We start from the raw sequence: 21406 nt of genomic DNA on the forward strand, positions 1-21406 counted from the left end.
GTGTAATAGATCAGCACAAACTCAGCAGTTTAAAGTGACACAAATCTGTCAGTTCACAGTCTGTAGATCAGAAGTCCAGGCACAGTGTGACTGGGTTCTCTGCCCAGGGTCTCATGAGGCTGAAGTCAGGGTTCGCCAGAGTCCTAGTTCCTTGCAGTTGCAGGACGGAGGCCCTTTCCTCTTGCTGGCTGTCCCCCAGGGGCTGCTCTCAGGCCTAGACGCCACCTGCATTCCTCACCCCGTGGCCCCTCCATCTCCACAGCCAGCGAGAGAGCGTGGCCCCGTGTCGACTCCCTCTCTTCCCTCACATCTTTCTCCAGGGAAGGTCCAGTCCCCTCACGAGCCTGGCTGGCTCCCCCCTGGTGAAGTCAGCCCTACCATAGAGCAACACCTGGGCCCGGGGTAACAGCATCTCAGTCGCAGTCCTGGGGTGTGCAGGGCGGGCACACCATGCAGCAGAGGTCTGGGGCCCCCTTAGGACTCTGCCTGCACCCCTATGAAGTACAAGGGACTTAAGATCCAAAAGCAAGTTTAGAAATAACCCTTGGCCCACGTACCAAGTGAATTAAGGTAAACGCCTGGTCCTGATTTCATTTTTTGTACTCTCCATGCGTTCCCTGAGGAAAGGCTAAACCACTGGGAAGTGTTGACCAGCTGGAAAATTTGGGGTTTGTGTTTGAAGGACCAGCTCAGGTGGATTATGTTAGTAGTTCTTGCCTGGTTATTTCTGACTCGGGCCTAACTTGACAGGTCACTGGCCACTGAATTATCGGTTTCTTTCACATTATTTCATGTATGTTTAATATACATATTGGGTTAATATTTCTATCCCAGATTTTCAGATGAGAAAGGCTAACTGACTTAGCCAGGTTGCATGGTCAATAAACACTACAAAGCCAAGACGAGGTACTTTCTAATGTACCAGTATGGCTTCATACTCACTTTTTTTGTTTTTCTTACTTCAAAACCATGGCCCTAAATCTCTTACCTTTTTTTTCCAAATTTTTTTTATTGTGGTAAAACACACATAATTTACCATCGTAACCATTTTTAAGTGTACAGTTCAGTGGTATTAAATACATTAACATTCATAATATTGTGTAACCATCGCCACCACCCATCTCCATAGCTCCTTTCATCTTGTAAAACGGAAACTGTACTCATTAAACACAGCTCCGCAGGCCCATCTTCCGCAGCCCTGGCAACCACCCCTACTCTGTGTCTGTGTCTAGGGACCTCCTATGCATGGAATCACACAGTGTGTGTCTTTTCGTGACTGGCTTATTTCACTTAGCATAATGTTCTCAAGGTTCACCCATGTTGTAGCAGGTGTCAGAACTCATTCCTTTTTAGGGCTGAATAATATTCCCTTGTTCCACATGCTTAACATTTGTTGAGTGCCTTACTATGTGCCAGGCACTGAGCTGGGTGACAGGATAGTAAAATGAATAATACGTGGTCACAGTCCTGCTGGAACTCCAAGTCTTTAGCTATTGTGCTGTGATTTATAAGTTAACTACAAAAGTTCACACACACGGACGTGAGGACACCAGGATGGAGCGCTTGAGCACCTGAGAAGTTGGTCCTGAAGGGTGAACAGCTGTTTGTCATTGGCAAGCAGGCGATGCGGGTGGGAAGGTAGTTCCTGCAGAGGTGTGGAATGGAGGCCTCGACCGCCCGGGGACCGACAGGACGCACAGCAGATTGTGGGGTGAGGAGGCCACTGTACGTGCAGCTGGGGTAGCAGCCCAAGTTTGTCAAAGCCACGTGACACCATCCAAGTGGAGTGTGGATATGTGTAGCTGTTTGTACCCATTTCCTATCTCAGTCCCTTTTCAGACCTTAACCCAAGTTATTCTGTTTCCTTAGCTGAACTGGACGCAGAGCACACCCAGAAGGTCCTGGAAATGGAACACTCCCAGCAAATGAAGCTGAAGGAGCGGCAGAAGTTTTTTGAGGAAGCCTTCCAGCAGGACATGGAGCAGTATCTCTCCACAGGGTACCTGCAGATCTCGGAGAGGAGAGGTGAGTTGGGGACGGGGCTGCTGGCAGCAGGGACTTGCTGTGTGTGGGGAGGGTGCTGGGCCGCTCTCCCCACAGAGAGGGTGTGGGGGAAGTCTCTGGAGCCCTGTCCCCCTGGTAGACCCTAGGGGGGTGGTCCCAGGGTGCATGCCAGGACCTGTCTTGCCCTAGCTTTGCTCTTCCTATGCATCTAGGCTTTAGTTGGAGATAGATTTCTAATACCTTTAAAGATTACAAATGCAAATTAGGTTTATAGAAAACTTGGAAATTTTTTTTAAAAGTAAAACAGACATAAGAAAAATGACCCATACGTAATTCTACAGCACAGAATAATCTCTATTACTTAGTGTGTTTTTGCCAGTTTTTGTGCATGAGTCTAATTGGCATCCAACTGCACATATGTGTGGGTTTGTATCTAACTTTTACTATTGTACAGGGCTCTTCCCCATTATTAAAAAGTCTTTGAAAGGGTTTTAAAGGCTGCATCTTCATTGTCATGACGTATCCTGATATAGTTAACCAGCTTTCCTGCTTGAGCATTTAGAATCTCTGCCTCTCTAAACGGTGCTGTGAGGAACATCCAGACATAATGAACAGACTGATTAGGGGAGAAGTCAAGCCTCTGAACCCCTTGCTGCGGCCTTTGCTTGGGAAGAACTGGGGGCCTCAGGAGGGACAGTGCGGGTGGGCAGGGCCCGCCTGGGTGCTCAGGGCAGCGTGGCAGCCTCGCCTATTGCCCAGGCAGTGTGGAGCTGCACCCAAGGGTTCTCCTGGGTGTCTCATCTCCTCCTGACACCCCCTCACTCCCCAAGCCTCTCAGTACTCAGCCTTCCTCCTTCCTCTGGCCCTGGCCTTTGCTCTCTCCACCCTGCCCCACCCCCAGCCCCAGCCTAGCCTGTTCCTGCCTGTCTTCCAAGCCTGTGTCCCTCTCAGGAGAGGTTGAAGAAATCAGCATGAGGAAGGAAAATAATGTAAAGAAAACAGGTTAATAGCAATGTATGTGAGTGCCCAGCGTGTGCTGGTAGATGCAGATCATCAGTGGTGTCAGTAATGCTGCTTTCACTTCCCGGGGCTAGTACCAATCTGAAGTTGAACGTCTTTATCTCCAGGGTCAGCTTGCTCCCTTCTTGTATCCCACCGATCCTGAGTCAGTCCTCGTCTGTGTGTTCCTCAGAGTGTGTGCGGGGACTTCGGTGTTGGGTGCTAGTTGCAGAGAGTGGCCTTCCTCGGCTCCTCTGGGAGGAAGGGGAGGGTTTGCTCCAGGGATTTTTGTCCTGTCATGGGCAGCAGCTGCGAAGGACACTGTACCTCGGGCTGCAATAACAACACACCACAGACTGCATGACTTTAACAACAGAAATTTATCTTCTCTCTGTGCTGGAGGCCTGAGATCCAAGATCAGGGCGCCAGCACGGCCGGTTTCTGGCAAAGGCTTTCTCAGAGACGGCTGCCTTCTCGCCATGGGCTCACGTGGCCGGCGGGGTGCAGGGGGAAGCTCTCCTGTGTCTCTTACGGGGCTGATCTCCTCGTGGAGGCCGTGACCTTAGCTAATCGTAATTAATTGTCAAAGGCCCCATCTCCAAACACCCTCATATTGGGGGTTAGGAGTTTCAACATATGAGTTCAGGGAGACACAAACATCCGAACCATACAGATACAATACGGCCAACCCACAATTTTGAGCATAATGAGACATTGCAGCAATGTCTCATGTCATAGAGGAGATGCCACGATGAAGAGGAGAGTAATAGAAACCATATGGTCTTTTAGTTTAGCACTTGCTAGGTGTGCTGCTGTAGGCTCGGAGGAAGCAAAGAGAAAGCGAAAGTGCCGCTTAAGAAGCTCCCGTCTCAGGGAGACCCTGGACAGACAACGGAGTGGGAGGCCGAGGTGGGAGAAGCGGGTCAGGTTCAGAAGTTGCTCTCTCTGAAGACGGCAAGGCCTTGTGACAGGGACTGGTCTCCGCCCTGCAGGAGCCTCCGTGGCTAGCAAAGTACAGCGCTGGCAAATCCTTGCTGGACAGGTATCAGTAAAATACTAAGTAGTTACATTTTATAGTTTTGAGTGTCTCAAGAATAATTTTCTTTCAGTTTCAAGAAAGTATTGGGTTCTTTTTTTTTTTTTTTTTTTTTTTTAAGGTAAAAAAAATGGAGTCAGGCACACGTTGCCAATATATTTGGTTTTGAAAGCACTGAGGAATAAAATTGGAGGCCCTGGGCTTTTTAGCTTTCTTTTTCAGCTCGAGCTGAGAAGCCATCCACAAACGGCACTCGGGCATTCGTTTCTCCACAGGCTGTTCAGAGCCACCCTTAGCTTTCCCAGCCTGACACGTCACGCTGCTCTTTCTTAAGGAGGAACCTTCTTCTCCAAGGATTAATATGGGGAGGTTTAATTTAGAAGAATCAATCAAAATAAAAATTCTCTAACAGTGAGATAGTATTTTGGACTCATTCCACTCAATCAGAAATAGCAGTCAGAATTTTTCTCACTTTCAAAAGCATCATTTTTTAATTATGACAAGGCCACGGAAAGTTTTATCCAGACAGCAGAGTAAAGAGTGAAGGCACATCTGTGCCCACTCGGATCGTGGGAAGGCTGGGCGCCCCCCCCCAGAGCAGGGAGCCTGTCTGGCTTGAGGAAGGCTGAAGGTGAGGCCCCAGGTGCTGAGCTGCAGAGGGGACCTGGGACCTGCCCAGCAGGGTTCTCAGTGCTGTCGGGCCATGATTAGGCACTTTCTAAGACCCCAGCCCAGGGTTGACCTTCCGCCTGACACGATTCCCATTTTCTCAGAGAAGCATTTTCATTGCTTTCATTTTATTGCTGCACGTCAGGGTATCCTGACAGCGCAGTTACTTGCTAATAGTTCACCTTGGATGTGCCCTGTCCGTGCCTGTGTTTTCTGGCTCTGGGTTCTGCAGTTAGATTTCAGCTTCCTGCAGGTCAGGCCCTGTGCCCATCGAGACTGCAGCTCAGCTCCAGGATGTTCCAGGGTGGACCCAGTGTCCTGGGAAGACTATGGGGTAATGTTTGGGCTAGTGATAAAATTAGCAATAATATTAGAAAAAATAGAATTGACAGGCAAAAAATGCACCTACGTGCATATTTTGATAATGATTCATGCTGATACATTTGGCCCTAATTTGATTTCCATTCCTGAATATATTTCCACTGACTATGCTATAATTTATTCATTATGTATTGATGGATATTTGTTTCCAGTTTTCTTTTTTATTAAAAACAATGCTGGTGTGGACATTCCTATAATACATCTCTCCATACACATGTGTAAGAATTGCTTTAGGCCAGTGGTTCTCAAACTTGAGCAATATAGTCCCCTGGAGGGCTGTTCAGATGTGGGTCCCTAGGCCCCACCCCAGGGTTTCTGATTGTGCAGGTCTGGAGTGGGGCCCAAGGATTTGCATTATCAACAAGTTCCAGCCAGATGGTGGCTCACACCTATAATCCCAGCACTTTGGGAGGCCAACGGGGGAGGATCACTTGAGGCCAGGACTTAGAGACCAGCCTGAGCAACACAGTGAGATTCTGTCTATATAAAAAAATTAGCCAGACGTGGTGGTGTGCACCTGTAGTCCCAGCTACTGAGGAAGCTGAGGCAGGAGGATGGTTTGAGCCTGGGAGTTGGACATTGCAGTGAGCTGGATCTGCAGTGAGCTGTCGGCCTAGGCGACAGAACCAAAAACCTTGTCTCACAAAAAAAAAAAAAAAATGCTCCAAGGTGATGCTGAGGGACTACACTTAGAACTCCTTTAGGGTATGTAATCATACTGATTACTGGTCACAATGACATGAATATGTTTAATTTTACTAGCTTCTGTCAAATTACTTACCAAAACATTTGTACCAGTTGACGATCTCCCTAGCCTGGTATGCATGTTCTGAGTATATCTTTGTCAGCACTTGGTAGTATCAGATATTTAAATTTCTGCCAATCTGTTGGTATGAAATGACATGTTATTTTGGCTCTAATTTTAATTTCTGTGATTGCCCACTTTTCTGTTAGTTTGTTTTCCTTTATCGAGTCTTATACTTGTGGATATTGACCTTTGCTGATCATATCCGATGCAGGCAAGTCTCTCAATCTGTGCCTTGTCTGACCTATTTTGTTTTTTTGGAGACAGGGTCTTGCTCTGTTTCCTGGGGTAGAGTGCAGTGGTGTCATCACAGTGCAAACTCCCAGGCTCAAGCAATCCTCCTGCCTCAGCCTCCCAAGTAGCTGGGACTACAGGCACACGCTACAACGCCCAGCTAATTTTTCTATTTTTTTGTAGAGACGAGGTCTCACTCAGGCTGGTCAAGAACTGGCTTCAGGCAATTCTTCTGCCTTGGCCTCCCAAAGTGCTAGGATTATAGCCTCCTGCTTTATTAATTTTAGAATAGTCTTTGCACAATCAGCTGATTGTGGGCAATCAGCTTTACTCATTTCATTGTTCATGGTTTATGCTTTTGTATCTTAACAGATCCTTAATTGCAAGTTCTAAGGACATTCTACTGTGTTTTATTCTCAAAGTTTTAAGGTTTTGCATTTTGTTTGGCTCTTTAGTCCACTGCCAGTTGACTTGTGTATAATCGTGAGGCAGGGATCCAATTTGAATTCCTTCCATGGTGATAACTATTTGTCTATGCTACGTCACACTGCCTTTTGTCTACGCCAATTTCCATATAGTTGAAGAGTCCTTTCTTCTCTTTTCAGTTCCATTCTTCAATCTTCTATTTCTGAGCGAAAACTATACTGTCTTACACTTATTCATCGAGCAGTGGTTCTCAGCTGGGGACACTTCTGGCCCCAGGGGACATTGGCAACCCCTGGAGACCATTTTGCTTGTTGTGACTGGGGTAAGCGTGTGCTACTGGCACCTAGTGGGCAGAGGCCAGGCACGCTGTTAAACATCCTGCATGGCACAGGACAGCCCCACAAAGTGTGGTCCAAAGTGTCATTGCTAGCAAGGCCGGGAAACCCTGTTTTATAGAAAGTCTTGAGTACATTCTGGGGTGATTCCCCTGCCCGTCACCCTATACGTATCCATACATTCATTTTTCTTCGGAGTTGTCATAGCTATTCTGGCTCTTTGTCCTTTTGTATAAATGTTAGAGTTTCAAGTTTTTTGGAAAACCCCGTCCAGAGTTTGACTGGAATTGCATTAACTTTCTAGACTGTGGCAGAACGGGCCTCTCAGCGGTATTGCTTTTTCTGCGCATGGATGTCTCTTATCACGTGTTGGGTAGAACTTGCCTCAGATACTGTCTGGGACCAGTGACTTCTCTGTTTGAAGAGCTATTTTCTATTTCTTGTTAATTTTGGCAAGTTTTCCACAGAATTGTCTTTGGTTTTCAAATATATTAGTATAGCATTGCCTATAGTGCTCATTTCAATATTTGCTGTATTTGAGGTCAGGTTTGCTTTATGCATTCCTAAAATTGTTAATTTTTGCCTTTTATTTCTATTCATGATGAATCTTACCCAGAATATAATCATTTTTGTTTTTTCCCCTAAGGAACCAACTTTTTTGTTCTTCCTCTCTACGGTTAACCGCATTAATTTTTCCTCTTTAGTTTTGCTGTATTTGGGCATTTTTTTCCCCTAATTTAAACTGAATGTTTAGGCTTAATTTTTAGCGTTCCTTTCTAATAAGGCATTCAAAGCTATGGACTTTTTATTTACGGTACCATTTTTTCCTACAAGTTTTGATAATTAGTAGTTTCTGGGTATTTAACTTTTTTCCTTAAGATTTCCTATTTGATGTAAAAACTATTTTGAAATAATTGGATATGTAAAAGTTTTCCTAGTTACTTTTTGTTACTGATTTCTAGCTAAATTTCATTGTGATTGGAGAATAGGAGAATAAGATTTTGGTTTTTTTCTATTACTAATTTTGTGGCCGCTAACGTCAGTCACCAAAGGGGTGTATTAACACACGCCCTCCCCCAAGATTACGGATGTTGTATTTTCATTGTCATTCTGCCATTCTTTAAAGCATAGCCAAAAATACAGTCCCGCAGAAGTTTTGAATTATCTTCCTGGTGAATTGAACCTTTCAAAAATCATTACTGCTCTTCATCCCAGTATTGCTTTTATTTCCCCTTAAATTCTATTTTGTTTGATACAGATATAGCTTTATTAGTTGTCTTCTTAAAATTGTTCGCCCATTATATGCTTTCCATTTTTTGAGAAAACTTAATGTTTTTCTTTTTTCATTTCAGGAGTATTTCCTATAAACAGAATATAGCTGGATTTTATTTTATTTCAGCCATATAATCTCTGAACTGGCAAATTTGGTTTTTCGACATTTACTGTGATTACTGACCTACCTGGCTTCATTGTCATCTTTATTTGGCACTACAGCATTTTCCTGAAAACTTTTCCTATGCTTAATTTTAGTCCATTTTTCCCCTTCCTGCCCTTTTTAAGAAGATGGCACAGGCAGAAATGGGAGCCTGTGCCCCTTTCAAAACTGAAGTCAAACAAACGCCAAAAGTTGAAAAGCCAGAAAGGCTTTGCTGAAAGGCGTCCATAGCCCCAGGGAGAAAACCCACAGGACACCCTCAGAAGGCTGCTGAGAGGGACAAGTTTGGGCAGCGGGCTGTCAAGTTCCCCTGACCAGTCAGCCTTGCAGATCAAGGACAACGCGCTGGTGGCTGGTGTCCTCTGCGTGGCCACACTCAACACCCAGGTCAAGTCTGAGGCAGGCAGAGCAGGCTGACTTCCACTGGCTCCTGATTATGTCACTTTGGATGTTGCCACCAAGCATGGGCTCATCTGAACTACAGTGAACTTTCACCCACCTAAAAAGATAAACTGTACACTCCTTCCCTCCCATTTTAGTGTAGAACTTTAATGATTTTGTGAGCTTAATGATAATGAGACTCTTACCTTCCTGCCAGGTACCACAGGGATCCTAGGCAACTTCTGAGCACACCGTCCTCGCCGCCTGTGTCATTACTGTTGAGCAGGTTAATTGGGCCACAGTGACTCCCCTCGTGACTGCTGTGTTCCAAGCTTCCCGTCACTCACAAACTTACAAGTCTCTGCTAAATACGCTTTCTTGCACTTAGATCTTCCTTCTTTATACCTTTAGTGAGAGTAGGTTCATGACAAGGTGTTTTTTTCTTGGTCTGACTGTGCTTATATCTTACACTTGATCTTAAATGATATCTAATGATGTATCATTTTAGAAATGACATTTATCTCTCCTCTTTGAACTTATTCTGCTGTCTTCTGGCTTTTATTATTGGTGTTCAGAAGTTGCCTGTCATTCTAATTATTTCCTTCTCTTTCTTAACCTGCCCTTTCTCTCTGGCTGCCTTTTAGAGAGGCTTTGTCTTTGATGTTCTTCAACTTCAAAGCAATTGATGTAGGTGAGGATGGCTTTTATCTTGCTTGGAATGCATTTTACTTCTTAAATCTGGGTCCTGAGGTCTTTTCAATTCAGGAAAATAATCAGCTTCTTTGAATACAGTTGCTCTTCCATTCTCTTCTTTTGGAACTGTGAACATATATAAAATTTTTGCATTTTCCATGTCTCAAACTCTTGTGTATTTCCCATCTTTTTGTTTCTGTGCTGTATTGTGGCAAATGTAGTCTTCTGTTTTATTAATTTTCTACTTAGCTCTGAGTAATCTTGTGCCTTTAGTTTTAAATTTCAGTGATTAAATTTTTCCTAGACGTTATCTGGCTTTTCAAATGTCTTGTCTGTCTGTATTTTTGACACCGTGTTCATTTTTGGACTCCATCTTTTCTTTCATCATATGTAAACAGCCACCTGTAAAGTTCTTGAGGAAGGCTGCTCTGTTTCTGCTGACCTTTACTCATAGTGATTCATTTCCATGTATGTTATAAATTCCAGATTTGATTGCAATTGGTTTTGTATAAATCAAGGTTAAGGGTGTATCCTTCCAGAAACAATCTGCATTTGCTTCTGCCGGGCACCATCACACATAGGGTAACAGCTTGTGGTTTTCTGGACCACAGAGGTAGTTTTAATATGAGCTCCATCCCTTGCAGTCTGCGCCCAGGCCAAGGCAGACGAGCAGCATTGTTGGTCTCCTTTTGCTGGTGGGCTGTGCTGTTTCTGCCCCGTCTGTGCTTTCACTGCAGGGAGCTTTTGGCTCGACTTCCCAGCTTGCAGATGCTCAAACTCTTTTTGCTGTTGGGACTGAGCAATGTTCCAAGAGCAGTGAAAACTTCAGCTCGGCCGGGCGCCGTGGCTCACGCCTGTAATCCTAGCACTCTGGGAGGCCGAGGCGGGAGGATCGTTCTAGGTCAGGAGTTCGAGACCAGCCTGAGCAAGAGCAAGACCCTGTCTCTACTAAAAATAGAAAGAAATTAGCCAAACAACCAAAAAGATATAGAAAAAACTAGCCGGGCATGGTGGCACATGCCTGTAGTCCCAGCTACTCGGGAGGCTGAGGCAGAAGGATTGCTTGAGCCCAGGAGTTTGAGGTTGCTGTGAGCTAGGCTGACGCCACGGCACTCTAGCCCGGGCAGCAGAGCAAGACTCTGTCTCCAAAAAATAAAAAAACTTCAACTGGAATTAGAGGAATATACCTGCCTGTAATGTTTGGGGGCATCTGCAGGCAGAAAACAAAGCTCTGTCTGGCAGGGAGGGAGGCTGCTAACTTCGTGCTGCTGCGGTGACATTGGCCTCTGAGTGCCCTACACCAAACAGCGAGAACTGCTTCATAGAGAGACTGTTCTGTCTGCAGCACCCCCAAACAAAGGGTTAGGGGTAAACAAAGTAATTGTTATGGAATCAAAAGGTTATGATGACCAGCAGTGATCTAGTACAGATGTGAAGTACCAGCTTGGAGCGTGTCATTTACTAATACGCTGCAGGTTGTTATGAAGTAAGCAAGGTTGAGTAACAGGAGATACCGCATACCTAGAATTAGCCTCATGTCAACTGAAGTTCTAAAGCTTTTAAAGTAGTAACAAAGATAAAAAGGTAACTTTCTTGTGTTGCCGATCTGTCCCCAGAGCCGATAGGCAGCATGTCGTCCATGGAAGTGAACGTGGACATGCTGGAGCAGATGGATCTGATGGACATATCCGACCAGGAGGCCCTGGATGTCTTCTTGAATTCAGGCGGAGAAGAGAACGCCGTGCTGTCCCCTGGCGTAGGTAGGGTGTACAGACTTGCATAAATGTAAGCAAGGGTTTTTTAGTATCATTCCTTATAAAGAGAAGACATCAGAATCGTCTCACCTGACACAATGTATAAATCCCTCAGTGCACAGCCCCTTCTCATCCCGCTAACCCACATTCCCACGTACCTGGGTTTGGTCTGACAACAGTGAGGCCAAGGAAATGGTGGTGGTTGAGTCATGAATTTTTCTTCAAAGATTGTAGCGTTCTACTACAATACGTTCACTGAATATGAAGCATTGGGTTTTACCTCCTTCTCCATCCCAGAAATTAATTTGTTGGTTTTAATCAGAGACTAAAATTTGGGGTAGGTAGGGACACACCTTGTACGTGGTCTAAGTATGGTTTTGTTTTTTAATTCCTCCTACTTCAGCAGATATTGATGGAATGTCTGCTGTGGGCATGGCCATGCTGTGTGTTCAGCACTTGGCTTATATTATAAAAATTAGTTGCAAACTTATGGGCACTTTTAGCTCCATTTCATGCTTTCCCAAAATTTTGTTTTATGTTCATTTTGCAAATATTTACTGAGGCACCAGACCTGTGCTAGACCTATACTTGGGCTCAGGTCATTTAAAATTTTAGACCACCTCTTCTGGCTGGGTACAAGCAAAGCTCAGTCCTCCCAGCAGCACTGTGGCCACCTCTAGAAAGTTCTATCATTACCATGATTTCCACTTTCTCTGAACTCTTCTTCTCCCAGCAAATCCGTGAAAGTGGTGTTACCACAGGGAATAGCAGGGGCTTGGGTGCATTTGGCCCTGTCCTAAGACAGAATACTCGAAATGGGAATTAATGCCGGCCTTTCTCTCCGAGTCAAGGAGACAGACAGAAATGGTGGCATCATCTGCACATGGAGTTTTGATTTCTTGAACTTACTTAGTTCCCATGAAATCAGAGAAATGCTGAAAGGTCAGTACTTTCTCTCTTAGCACTGGTATCTCTGAATTGCTTAAAAGGGTAAAAAGAAGTAAATCTAGAGCATCAAGGTTACATGGACCGCTCCTCAAGGACGTGCAGCACTTGCCCTTGGGCCTTTAAGCACACTGTTGTGGTGGATGTTACACAGTTAGAAAGGGTTACCTTTCTGTCTGACACAGGTGGCTGGCTCAGCTCAGGGACCCTGGCGTCACTTAGCTCAGTCTTCCAGGGCAGTTTCCTGCACTGTGAGCATCCTGGTTCCACAGACCCCAGAGCACTGCAGCAAAAACCGTCCACTTCCGTTACTCTGAGCACGCTCAGCAGCTGGCATCAGTGGCAATTCTAAATTGCAGTACTTTAAGACAGGTTTTTTTCTGCTTTATTTTGCAGGGCCTGAATCCAATACTTGTCAGAATGAAATTACGCTTCAGGTTCCAAATCCCTCAGAATTACGAGCCAAGCCACCCTCCTCATCCTCCACATGCACTGACTCAGCCACCCAGGACCCCAGTGACGGTGGGGCGTCCCCCCTTGTTCAGTCTGATGAGGAGGAAGTCCAGGTGGACACCGCCCTGGCCACTTTACACACTGACAGAAAGGCCACTCCAGATGTGAGTGATGACAGCGACTCTTAAACATTCATGTTCTCTGTCTACGTTCAAATTAAGTTTCAGCTGTGCACAGAATTCCACCTTGTAAAAAACCAGGTTGTTTTATGGAGGTTCTTGATTTTTTATACAATTGCCAATAATGTGTGAGAAGCTGACTGAAGAGCTAACAATAAAGTTTTGAGGACTTTAAACACTAAACCGAGGGGTACAGGGCTAGTTTATACAGAAAGGATACTGAACACACTTCCTTAAGGCCTAAGTAACTCACAGTCCCTCGGAGCGCAGTGACGGTGCCAGGATTGGGGGGAGGCCGAGTGGGCCGCGCTGCAGCTCGGTTCTGACTGCAACTGTAACGACCTGCCCTTGGACAGGCTGAAAGTTGCAGTCAGACTGAACTCTGACCAAGCTTGGCTTTTCAGCCGATCGTTACAAAATTATTAGTCCACAACCAACCCCCACTTTAATAATAAGAGACCACACACCTGGGCCCACAGGAACAGAAATAAGCCAGAAGCAATACTCCATTCTTACTCCTGAACAAAGCCTGGTCCACGATGTGTTCCCTTCACCGCTTTCCACAGCCCAGGGGGAGGGGAGGGGACAGGCCCTGTCAGCATTCGGGGAGTGCAGTGGGGAGTCACGGTGAGGGGCGGCTGCAGCCCAGGCCCACATGGAAACCACGCGACTTGCTCGAAGGGGACTCAACCGCCAGGGACGGCATTCCGCAGTGCTGGCAGCTCCACCGCCTGGCTGGAGGGCGGCGTTCGCAGCCCTCTGCCCCGTGATCAGAAAAGAAAACAACTCGTTTCATTAACTCATCTTCCACAAGACAGACAAATGTCCAAAAAACTTTTTGATTTTATTATTAAACCTTGTATTACAAACCTGAAAAGTAAACAAAAAACTCGCAATAAACCACATGAAGTCTTCCCTCCCGAGGGAGGGGTGCAGAGCAGCGCTAATAAATTAAATGTCAAACTGTAAGCCAGAGGCAGAAGTTCACTGTCAAAGAGAGGGAAAAGTACACAGCAAGGCCATAAAAACCGGACAACCACATTGGAAAACACTTGACTCTGTTTATGTCATTGTTAAATATTCCAAAACAGTTCAGTCTTCTGCAACAACAACCAACAAAGTGGATCATAGGACGTTCCTGGCAGTCACCACTGGCAAGCTCAGTGCAATATGGGTAGCTATGGGACTGATGAATCCAATTATGAAACAAAGAACAGCTTGTGAAAACAGTTTCCCTTTTTTATTCCACACATACTGTACACACAACCGGAGAAGGGCAACAGCTACTCCATTATTATTTTTTTGTTGTTGTTCAGTGATGTAAGCAGCACTTATAAATGTTACAAGAAAAACCCTGTAAGCATCCAATCCAACCGATGAAGAAACTGAAATGTAAGGCTTTTCTTCATCTTGTCTTCTCACCCCCTCCCCACCCCCCACCAAGAAAAAGGCTCAAGTATTTAAAACAATTTACAGGCGTATGTACAAAAGGGATGGGATTCTTTTTTTTTTTTTCTTTTTTTTTTTCCTTTTTGTTACAACATGAAGAGAAAAAATAGACAAGATGAGCGCAAATGCATTTTCACATTCAAAAAGAACTGCAGACCTCCTAGTGGCTCTAAATGTGATCATAAACGAAACAAATTTAAAAAGAAAGATTAATGCTGACTTGTGAAGGTGTAAAACAAGAAGCAGTGAGATGAAGATGGAATGTTAGAAAGATTGCACATTGATGACAAAGAAGCACTTAATGGCTTCAATCACTTTTTTCTTTTTTTTTTTTTTTTCCTAAGGATGCTATTGAAGGGTTTTTTGATAAAGTAGCCAACAGCACCAAAAAATAACAGAATGGATTTCCTAATGAAATCAGGCACAGGTCTCCCTCACGTGACCCCTCCAAGGCAGGCAGTCGTCGTCTTCCTCGCGCGTCTCTTCGTCCTCCGACAGATGCATAGTGATGTGCTGGTAAGAGAACCTCCTCGCTCGCCTCCGCGTCTTGCCCATGGTCAGGAAACAACGTCCGCCTTCAGCTGCCATAACCGCCCAAAGAAACAGAATGGGGGCTCTCCGGTTTTAAAAATTATAAACTCATCTTGCACATGACAGAAGAAAAAAGCAAAGCAAAGCCATTTCTTTTCAAGTTTTTTCCTGTGTGTGTGTGTGTGTGTGTGTGTGTGTGTGTGTCTCCTATCCCTTTTCCGATCTAGAAAAATCTGCTCACATGACTGATAGTTTTTAAAATTTGTTCTCCAAACTTCACCCTCTTCAAAAATGGGTTAAAAAGCCTTTTTCCCCAACAGTTACAAAAAAAAAAAAAAAAAATCAAAAACAAAAACAAAAAAAGGCTTTTGTCAGCCATAGGGGCAATACAAATTAATACAGCCCCCTCAAGGGTTTTTAAAACAGTGAATATAACGGCAGTTTCCAAAATCTGACTGCAATATCTAGGTATTCTAAGTACAAAAAAAAGTTCAACAATTTAATGCTAAAACAAAATTAGTTCTCTAAAACCAGAAGAAAATCTTCTTTAGAGCTAGTGCAAAGACAGCTTGTATCCTACAGCAAGTACTCCAAACTAGAATATAATAATTACAAAAAAATATATATAAATCGACCACGGGTGTTGGCATCTTCATGATGAGCTCGAAGCACTTTTGGATGAACCGGAGGCTGACAGCCGGGAGGGCGGCACGTCCACCGTTGCTCTCTTGCGGGGGCCTCTTTTTGGTGTGGGTTTACTGAGACAGTTCTCAATGCTGCCGTTTTTACCAGATACTTTGCCACAGATCTGATTGACCAGACTAATAATTTGTTCCTGTTTTGGGGTGAAAGGAAGACACAGAATTAGTACACAAGAGAAGAGCACTGTCCCCAAGAACCACCCAGGGGCACGTGTAGGACAGAGCTGGAGGCGTGGCCGGGCAGGTGGGTCACCTCCACCCCGTGGTGACCCAGATCACTGCATGTGGCTCAGGACAGCTGGGACTGGCTTTCACAGTATCCCCAGGAGATTCTGGGGTGCAGAGGGCCTGAGAACTCATTAGAACGATACTAACAGCCAGTACGGTGCCCGCTGTGCCTGCTTTGCAGGCAGCCTCCCCTAACCTCGGTTGCTTTGTCCCCAAAATGGGAAAAGCTGACAGCACCTCCCTCATGGCTGTGAGGGCTAAACAAATTAAAATGCTAAAGTCACAAATACGAAGTCCCATACGGGCACGCGGTAAGTACATAATTATTTCCTAAAAGCTGCATTTGGCTATGGGTTTTGACGTTTATTTGAGGTGTACAGACGGCTGTCACCATGCAGCCAGGTCTGTATACCAGAGACCAACACAGCTCATGACAGCGGCTGCTCATTCTCCTGGCCCCGCCCAAAGTCACACAGCACGTGTGATCACTTCATCCTCAAAGTCACCTGGGACCACCACGGGTTACCCCGACTGAGGGAGGGAAGGGCTGGGGTGAAGCAGAACCCACAAGGAGGCGCTAAGCAGAGAGGAGCTGGGGCCCTGGGGCTCCTTGGAGGGTGACACAAACACCCAAGCCCCTAGATTCACTCTGGCCACCCAGACACAGAAACCACGTGACCCGGTCTTGCAAATAAATGCAAACACTTGTCCTTACATTTCTATTACTGCCTCCTTTGTTATTTCTTGCAATTCATCCAAGAGAACCATTCATCTGTCAGTGTCAAAAATTTATTTGTAACTTTTAACACAACTCATCACCATCCCATTTTAACAGAGAACACAGGAAGCAGCAGCAAACATGCATTTCACAAGTGTATCTCTGGGCCGGGGTGGCGGGAACCACGCATCCCCTATCCCCAAAGCCCTCACGGTCAGCAAGGGCCTGACCTGGGGCCCTTGGGAAAGCCCCGGAAAAGTGAGGGCAAGAAACAAAGCACCAGCTGGCTCTGGTCACAGAGAAGTTACTGGTGCACATGTAACAACACGCGTGCCACGGCTGCGTGGCAATGAGCACGCTAATACAGGGTAAGTGACGAGCTTCTTCAAAACGACCTTCTTATACAGGGCAAAAGCCACTTCGACACGAGGGCCAGCAAGAGGACCCCGTTCCCCCACCTGCATGCCGCTGGCTGGGTGGACAGTGGCCTGCCCAGACCGGCTGCCCCTGCCGAGCCCGGTGTGGGGATGGCCGTAGCCTCACTGGCTGGAATCTTGCCCGGCCAGCCTGAGAGGGCCAGAGGGACAAATGGCCAGGGGACCCCAGGAGGCTCAAGAATGCAAGCGTGAGTTCAGCTGGCTGTGCTCTGCGAGTGGCCAGAGAGGGTCTTACTCGTACTCTAAGGATTTATGTTTTTAACCACGTTCTGACACTTGGTGTTAACGTGAAAAAACAGGGACGCAAAGTGGTTGTTGCCTTCACTGAACATGCTCTTTGAAAACAAAAAAATATGCAGATAGATCTTTCTCCAGCTTTCCGATCTTACAATGTAGCCAAAGGCTTCGAGTCTGACCCACCCGCCTGAGCCCTGACACACCAGCCCCGCACGCAGGTGGACGGGAGGTTCCCCACGGGAGGCAATGCGGGCGCGGAGGAGGGAGGGACAGGCTTGGCTGCCACTAGGTTTGGCCTCAGGACAGGCCCCGCCCGCGCAGGTGCTGCACCGCACAGCTTGCAGGGAGCCACATGACAAGCACAGTGACCGTGACAGCAGTGCCTGCAGGCCCAGCGGGGTCACCGAGTGCAGCGGTGGGCAGGCCAGGAGAGGGCAGTCTGAAAGGTGATCTGGCCTGTCCACAAGTGAAGAAGTGAGTCGAGCCCTGCGAGGGACAGGCCACGTGTTCCAGGAAGCTGCCGGTCTAGCCCACAGCAGCGTGGGAGCGTCACGTAAACCCACTGGACGCTGACCCGGAGGAAGCCCCGTGCCTGCTGCCTGAGAGAAGGCAGAGCCCTGGGTTCGGGGGCTTCTCCCGCAGCCCCGCGGGCTCTGCACGTTTGGGGAGGAAGCGTTCCCAGCCTCAGCAGGGAAGCAGCCGGCACGGGAGGGCTCGGGCCGACTCACAGACCCCAGGAGGGGTTCCAGTAAGTGACGTGCTGTGTGAACAGAAACCAGGGGAAGGGACGCAGGGAAGACCAGTCAGGGCCCCAAGTGGTGGCACTTGTGGCAGAAGCAGAAGTGGTGAGAACTGGCTGGATCTGGGACGTGTCTGGAAGGCGGACGCATCACGATCCACAGAATGGGACACGGAATGTGAGGAAGAGAAAGGCTCCCCGTGTGGGCTGCGGGCCCCGCGCGTGAAGACGACAGGCCTGGCCCAGACGCCCGGCCCTGCGGGCTGTGCGGGCTGGGGGAGCTCCCGCCGCCCCCCTGGGACTCGTCCAGCGCAACCTTCCCACTCAGTGGCCAGGGGCCCCCCAGGGGCCTGGGCTTAAGGAAAGGGGCTGTCAGAGCCTGGTGTATGATCTGCAGTTGTCAGCTGAGAGTTCCCACACAGATAAAGACGCCGGGCTAGTGCTGAGAACGGGGGCGGGTCGCCACGAGAGGAGACAGAAGGGGTCTGGCCAGGACACAGGCACAGCACCCTGCGGCCCCTCCCAGGCCCTGGGGGTCCTGTTACAACGGTCATCCAAGCCCGTGGGTGGGCTCCTGGCACCACAACATGGTGTGCACGGCCTGGAGGGCGCAGGCGCGGGAGCCGGCTCACCACACATGGGATCCCAGTGTGGCCCACAGTGGGCACTGTCGGCGACACTCTACCCAGGGTGGGGGGACGGCCACAGGGACGTCTGCTGAGCTGTAGCCCAGGGAAGGGGACTAACTCATTTCTGTGTGTCTCAGACTGTGCAGGGCCTACAGCCAGGAAGGCCCTTCTGCCAGTGTCACCTGGACCCTAGAACCAGCTTTTTGGAGAGACAAGGGCACCAACCAGGCAGCCACAGCTGCTCCCCTGGAATCTCCCCGGCCTACAGCGCCTGCGCCAACACCCGTCTGGGCTCTCCTGAGATGGAGGAGCTGGGCCGGGCCCCGGCCACAGTGGCCCAGTGGGCAGCACGTCTTCTCAGTGGCCTGGCCAGCCACGGAGAACCCTCGGGAACCACACCCTGGTCCTGGCAGCCTGGGTGTTGGGACGTGCGGCCGCAGGCCGACTCCCTGCAGAGAGGTGTGAACAGGACTCTCCGGGAGCTGGTGCCGCTGCCCTGGGCAGGGCCAATGTCTGCAGATGCTCCGGCTGTCCCAGCCTGGGGGGCGCTGCTGGCGTCTGGTGGGCAGAGGCTGGGGACCCACTGTGCATGGGACAGGCCGCCATGTAGGAGCGTCTGCTCCAAGGGGTGGGAGGTGGTGGGAAGGGCCTGGGCCTTCCCAAGAGCCTGTCTGTGAAACCCACACGCGCAGCACCGCAAGCCCCGTCCGTGAACCTTGCTCCCTCCAGGGTCCTAACGAGGGGCCGGAACCGGTTCAGGGCTTGACAGGAAGACGCCCCCCTGCTGTGGGGAGAAACACAGCGCTGCAGCGAGACCCCGAAACTCACTTCCCAGGGCTGGGCAAGGGGGTGGCACAGCCACCTGGGGAGGTGTGGACAGAGCCGCAACTGACACCTGTCCCTGAGGGCAAGGTGGCCCACCTCCCGCCTGGCGTCCCATGCCCCATGGTTCTTCCCTCAGGATGTGTTGCTCCAGGGCCCCTGGGTCCTGCTGCTGCCACAGAGGGACAGAAAGCCTCATCCACTGCTCTGCCACCCCTCCCCTCCCAGGGCCACCTCGGGCTCAGGGAACAATCCCACTAACGAAGGACAGGGGGTCTGGCAGAAGGTTGCATGAACATGTAGAAGAAAAACAGAATGAAACCAAATTCCTACAGGTGAAAAAACATCTGGAGTTACAGTTCCTGGATTTCTCCGGTCAGACTGAGGCCTGGACACACAGAACACAAGCTGAAGCCACCCACTTCCTCAGTCACATTCCCACCAGGGCTGTCTGGCCAGAGCCCAGCAGGACGTGGGCCGCACTCAGCCGGCCGCGGGCCTGCAGAGGCCGGGGCTCCCTGCTGGGCGCAGAGCCGCCAGGCCCGCGAGACCACGTCCAGCCGGGGCCAGGGAAGCTGCCGCATTGCCTGGGCCCCCTCCCGGGCATGCCCGGCCCCCAGCAGGGACTGACCTCATCATAGCGGTACATCAACTTCAGCCCTCGGCAGGACTTCTGTTTCTCCACATGGCGCAGCGCACACTCCAGGCAGAACACGACGTTCTCATTCTCCTGCACCACCTGCGAGAGGAGCAGCACGGCTCAGGGTCAGGGGACTCCGGACAGTGGGATGGGGACAGGGGAGAGGGGCAGAAGCAGTACCCAGGGACAGAGCAGGGCAGGCCTGTCCCCAACACCTACCCCCCCAGCCAAGGGGCTTCCAGGGCTTAAAAAAACCACTGGAAATGGATTTAGAAACCAAAATAAACCAAAAACCTGGAACAGAGACTTCAACCAGGAAAGCGAATAATGGACCAACTGAGTTGTACCTAAAGGGCACCCCCAAGTCCCCTCCAGATTTCTGCGGCAGTTTCCAGGGGAGATGCCCGTTACCGAGAGGCTGCGGAAGCCGTGGTGAAACGGTGATGCTTATAAGCTCTTGAGCTTCGACAGCTCCTGAGACTGTGTCCAAAACCACCCGGGACAAGGGAGGTGCCAGGATGGGTGTGGAACAGGGAGGGGGACACCCTGGACGTTCGAGGACAGGCCCCGTGCGCTGGCCCTGGCCCCCCTGAGCGGCTGCCCTGTAAATGTGTGTCCTGTCACCTGCGGCACAGAGCACAGCAGGGTGCCGGGACACAGCCCTCTGCCGGGGACTCCGTGGGGCTGAAAAGGGCCGGGAGAAAGTGGACAGCCTGGTTGTGTGGACAGATTCCCAGCCCCACCTGCCTCCAAGTCCTGTCCCAATTCCATGTTCAAAAACGAAGGAAAAATGCATCTTAACACAAGACGCAAGGCGGCGCTGGCCTTTTTCAGAAGGATCTGAGGGGAAGGCCCCGGGGTTCGTCTGCAGCGTTTCCAAGCGAGGAGGAGAGAACAAGCCGCGCGAGTGCGGAAGTGACAGCTACTGACAGACACGTGTCACCTTGACTAGACACTCGAGGCCGAGGTCAGGAACAGACAAGAAGGTGAAACACGTTAAGCAAAAGCACCGATGTATCAGTGGTCTAAGCTACGCAAATTGCAAACGGAAGTAAAACCTCCCTTCTCACCTACGGACTCACACTATATCCTTTGTAACACGACTCAGGGTGACGGGGAACGCCAGGTGACAACCCTGAAGGCACAACCCTCTGAAGGACAGCTTGGGAAGGAGCCCACACGGTGCTGTCCCAGGAACCCAGGGGAACGCACCACTGTCACACACACAGCCGGTCACCACAGAGTCACCCACACTCATGGGAAATGAACAGAAATTTCTAGCAAGATGGGACGGGACAGTAGCTGTCACGAGTGATGTTTATAAAACACTGTAAGATCTTGGGGAAATGTTTATGACCACTTTTTCCCCCCCTTTTAAAGACAGTATGGTTCTAGACATTATATTTTGAAATCTGAGGCAAAACCTGGAAAGAAGATACGCAGAATCCGGTTATAGGACTGAACCCCGTGTCTCTGAACCGACTGCAGCTGGACGTGGGGCCTTACTGAGGCCATTACCGTGGTCCCCGACCCAATCTGACTGGCG

General features: G+C 48.9%; 2 protein-coding genes across 6 annotated transcripts in view; one reads left to right on the forward strand and one right to left on the reverse strand.

Annotated features, from left to right (window-relative positions):
• The window catches only part of DTNBP1 (dystrobrevin binding protein 1), a 127771-nt gene extending 114853 nt beyond the window's left edge, over positions 1 to 12918 (forward strand). For all 4 annotated transcript variants that reach the window (XM_069493133.1, XM_069493134.1, XM_069493131.1 and 1 more), the window contains 3 exons: positions 1870 to 2025; positions 11015 to 11158; positions 12494 to 12918. In XM_069493133.1, the coding sequence (XP_069349234.1) occupies positions 1870 to 2025; positions 11015 to 11158; positions 12494 to 12738 (545 nt within the window). In that variant the 3' untranslated portion in view covers positions 12739 to 12918. The remainder of the gene's footprint in view (positions 1 to 1869; positions 2026 to 11014; positions 11159 to 12493) is intronic.
• Positions 12919 to 13534: 616 nt separating this feature from the next.
• Positions 13535 to 21406, reverse strand: part of JARID2 (jumonji and AT-rich interaction domain containing 2) — a 242337-nt gene continuing 234465 nt past the window's right edge. The window contains exons 17-18 of one of the 2 annotated variants that reach the window (XM_069492948.1): positions 19852 to 19959; positions 13535 to 15544 (exon numbers count right to left, since the gene is read on the reverse strand). In XM_069492948.1, the coding sequence (XP_069349049.1) occupies positions 15362 to 15544; positions 19852 to 19959 (291 nt within the window). In that variant the 3' untranslated portion in view covers positions 13535 to 15361. The remainder of the gene's footprint in view (positions 15545 to 19851; positions 19960 to 21406) is intronic. The other variant, XM_069492949.1, reaches the window with a different exon arrangement.

Source organism: Eulemur rufifrons, chromosome 18, assembly GCF_041146395.1.
Source record: "Eulemur rufifrons isolate Redbay chromosome 18, OSU_ERuf_1, whole genome shotgun sequence".
Taxonomy (NCBI): Eukaryota; Metazoa; Chordata; class Mammalia; order Primates; family Lemuridae; genus Eulemur; species Eulemur rufifrons.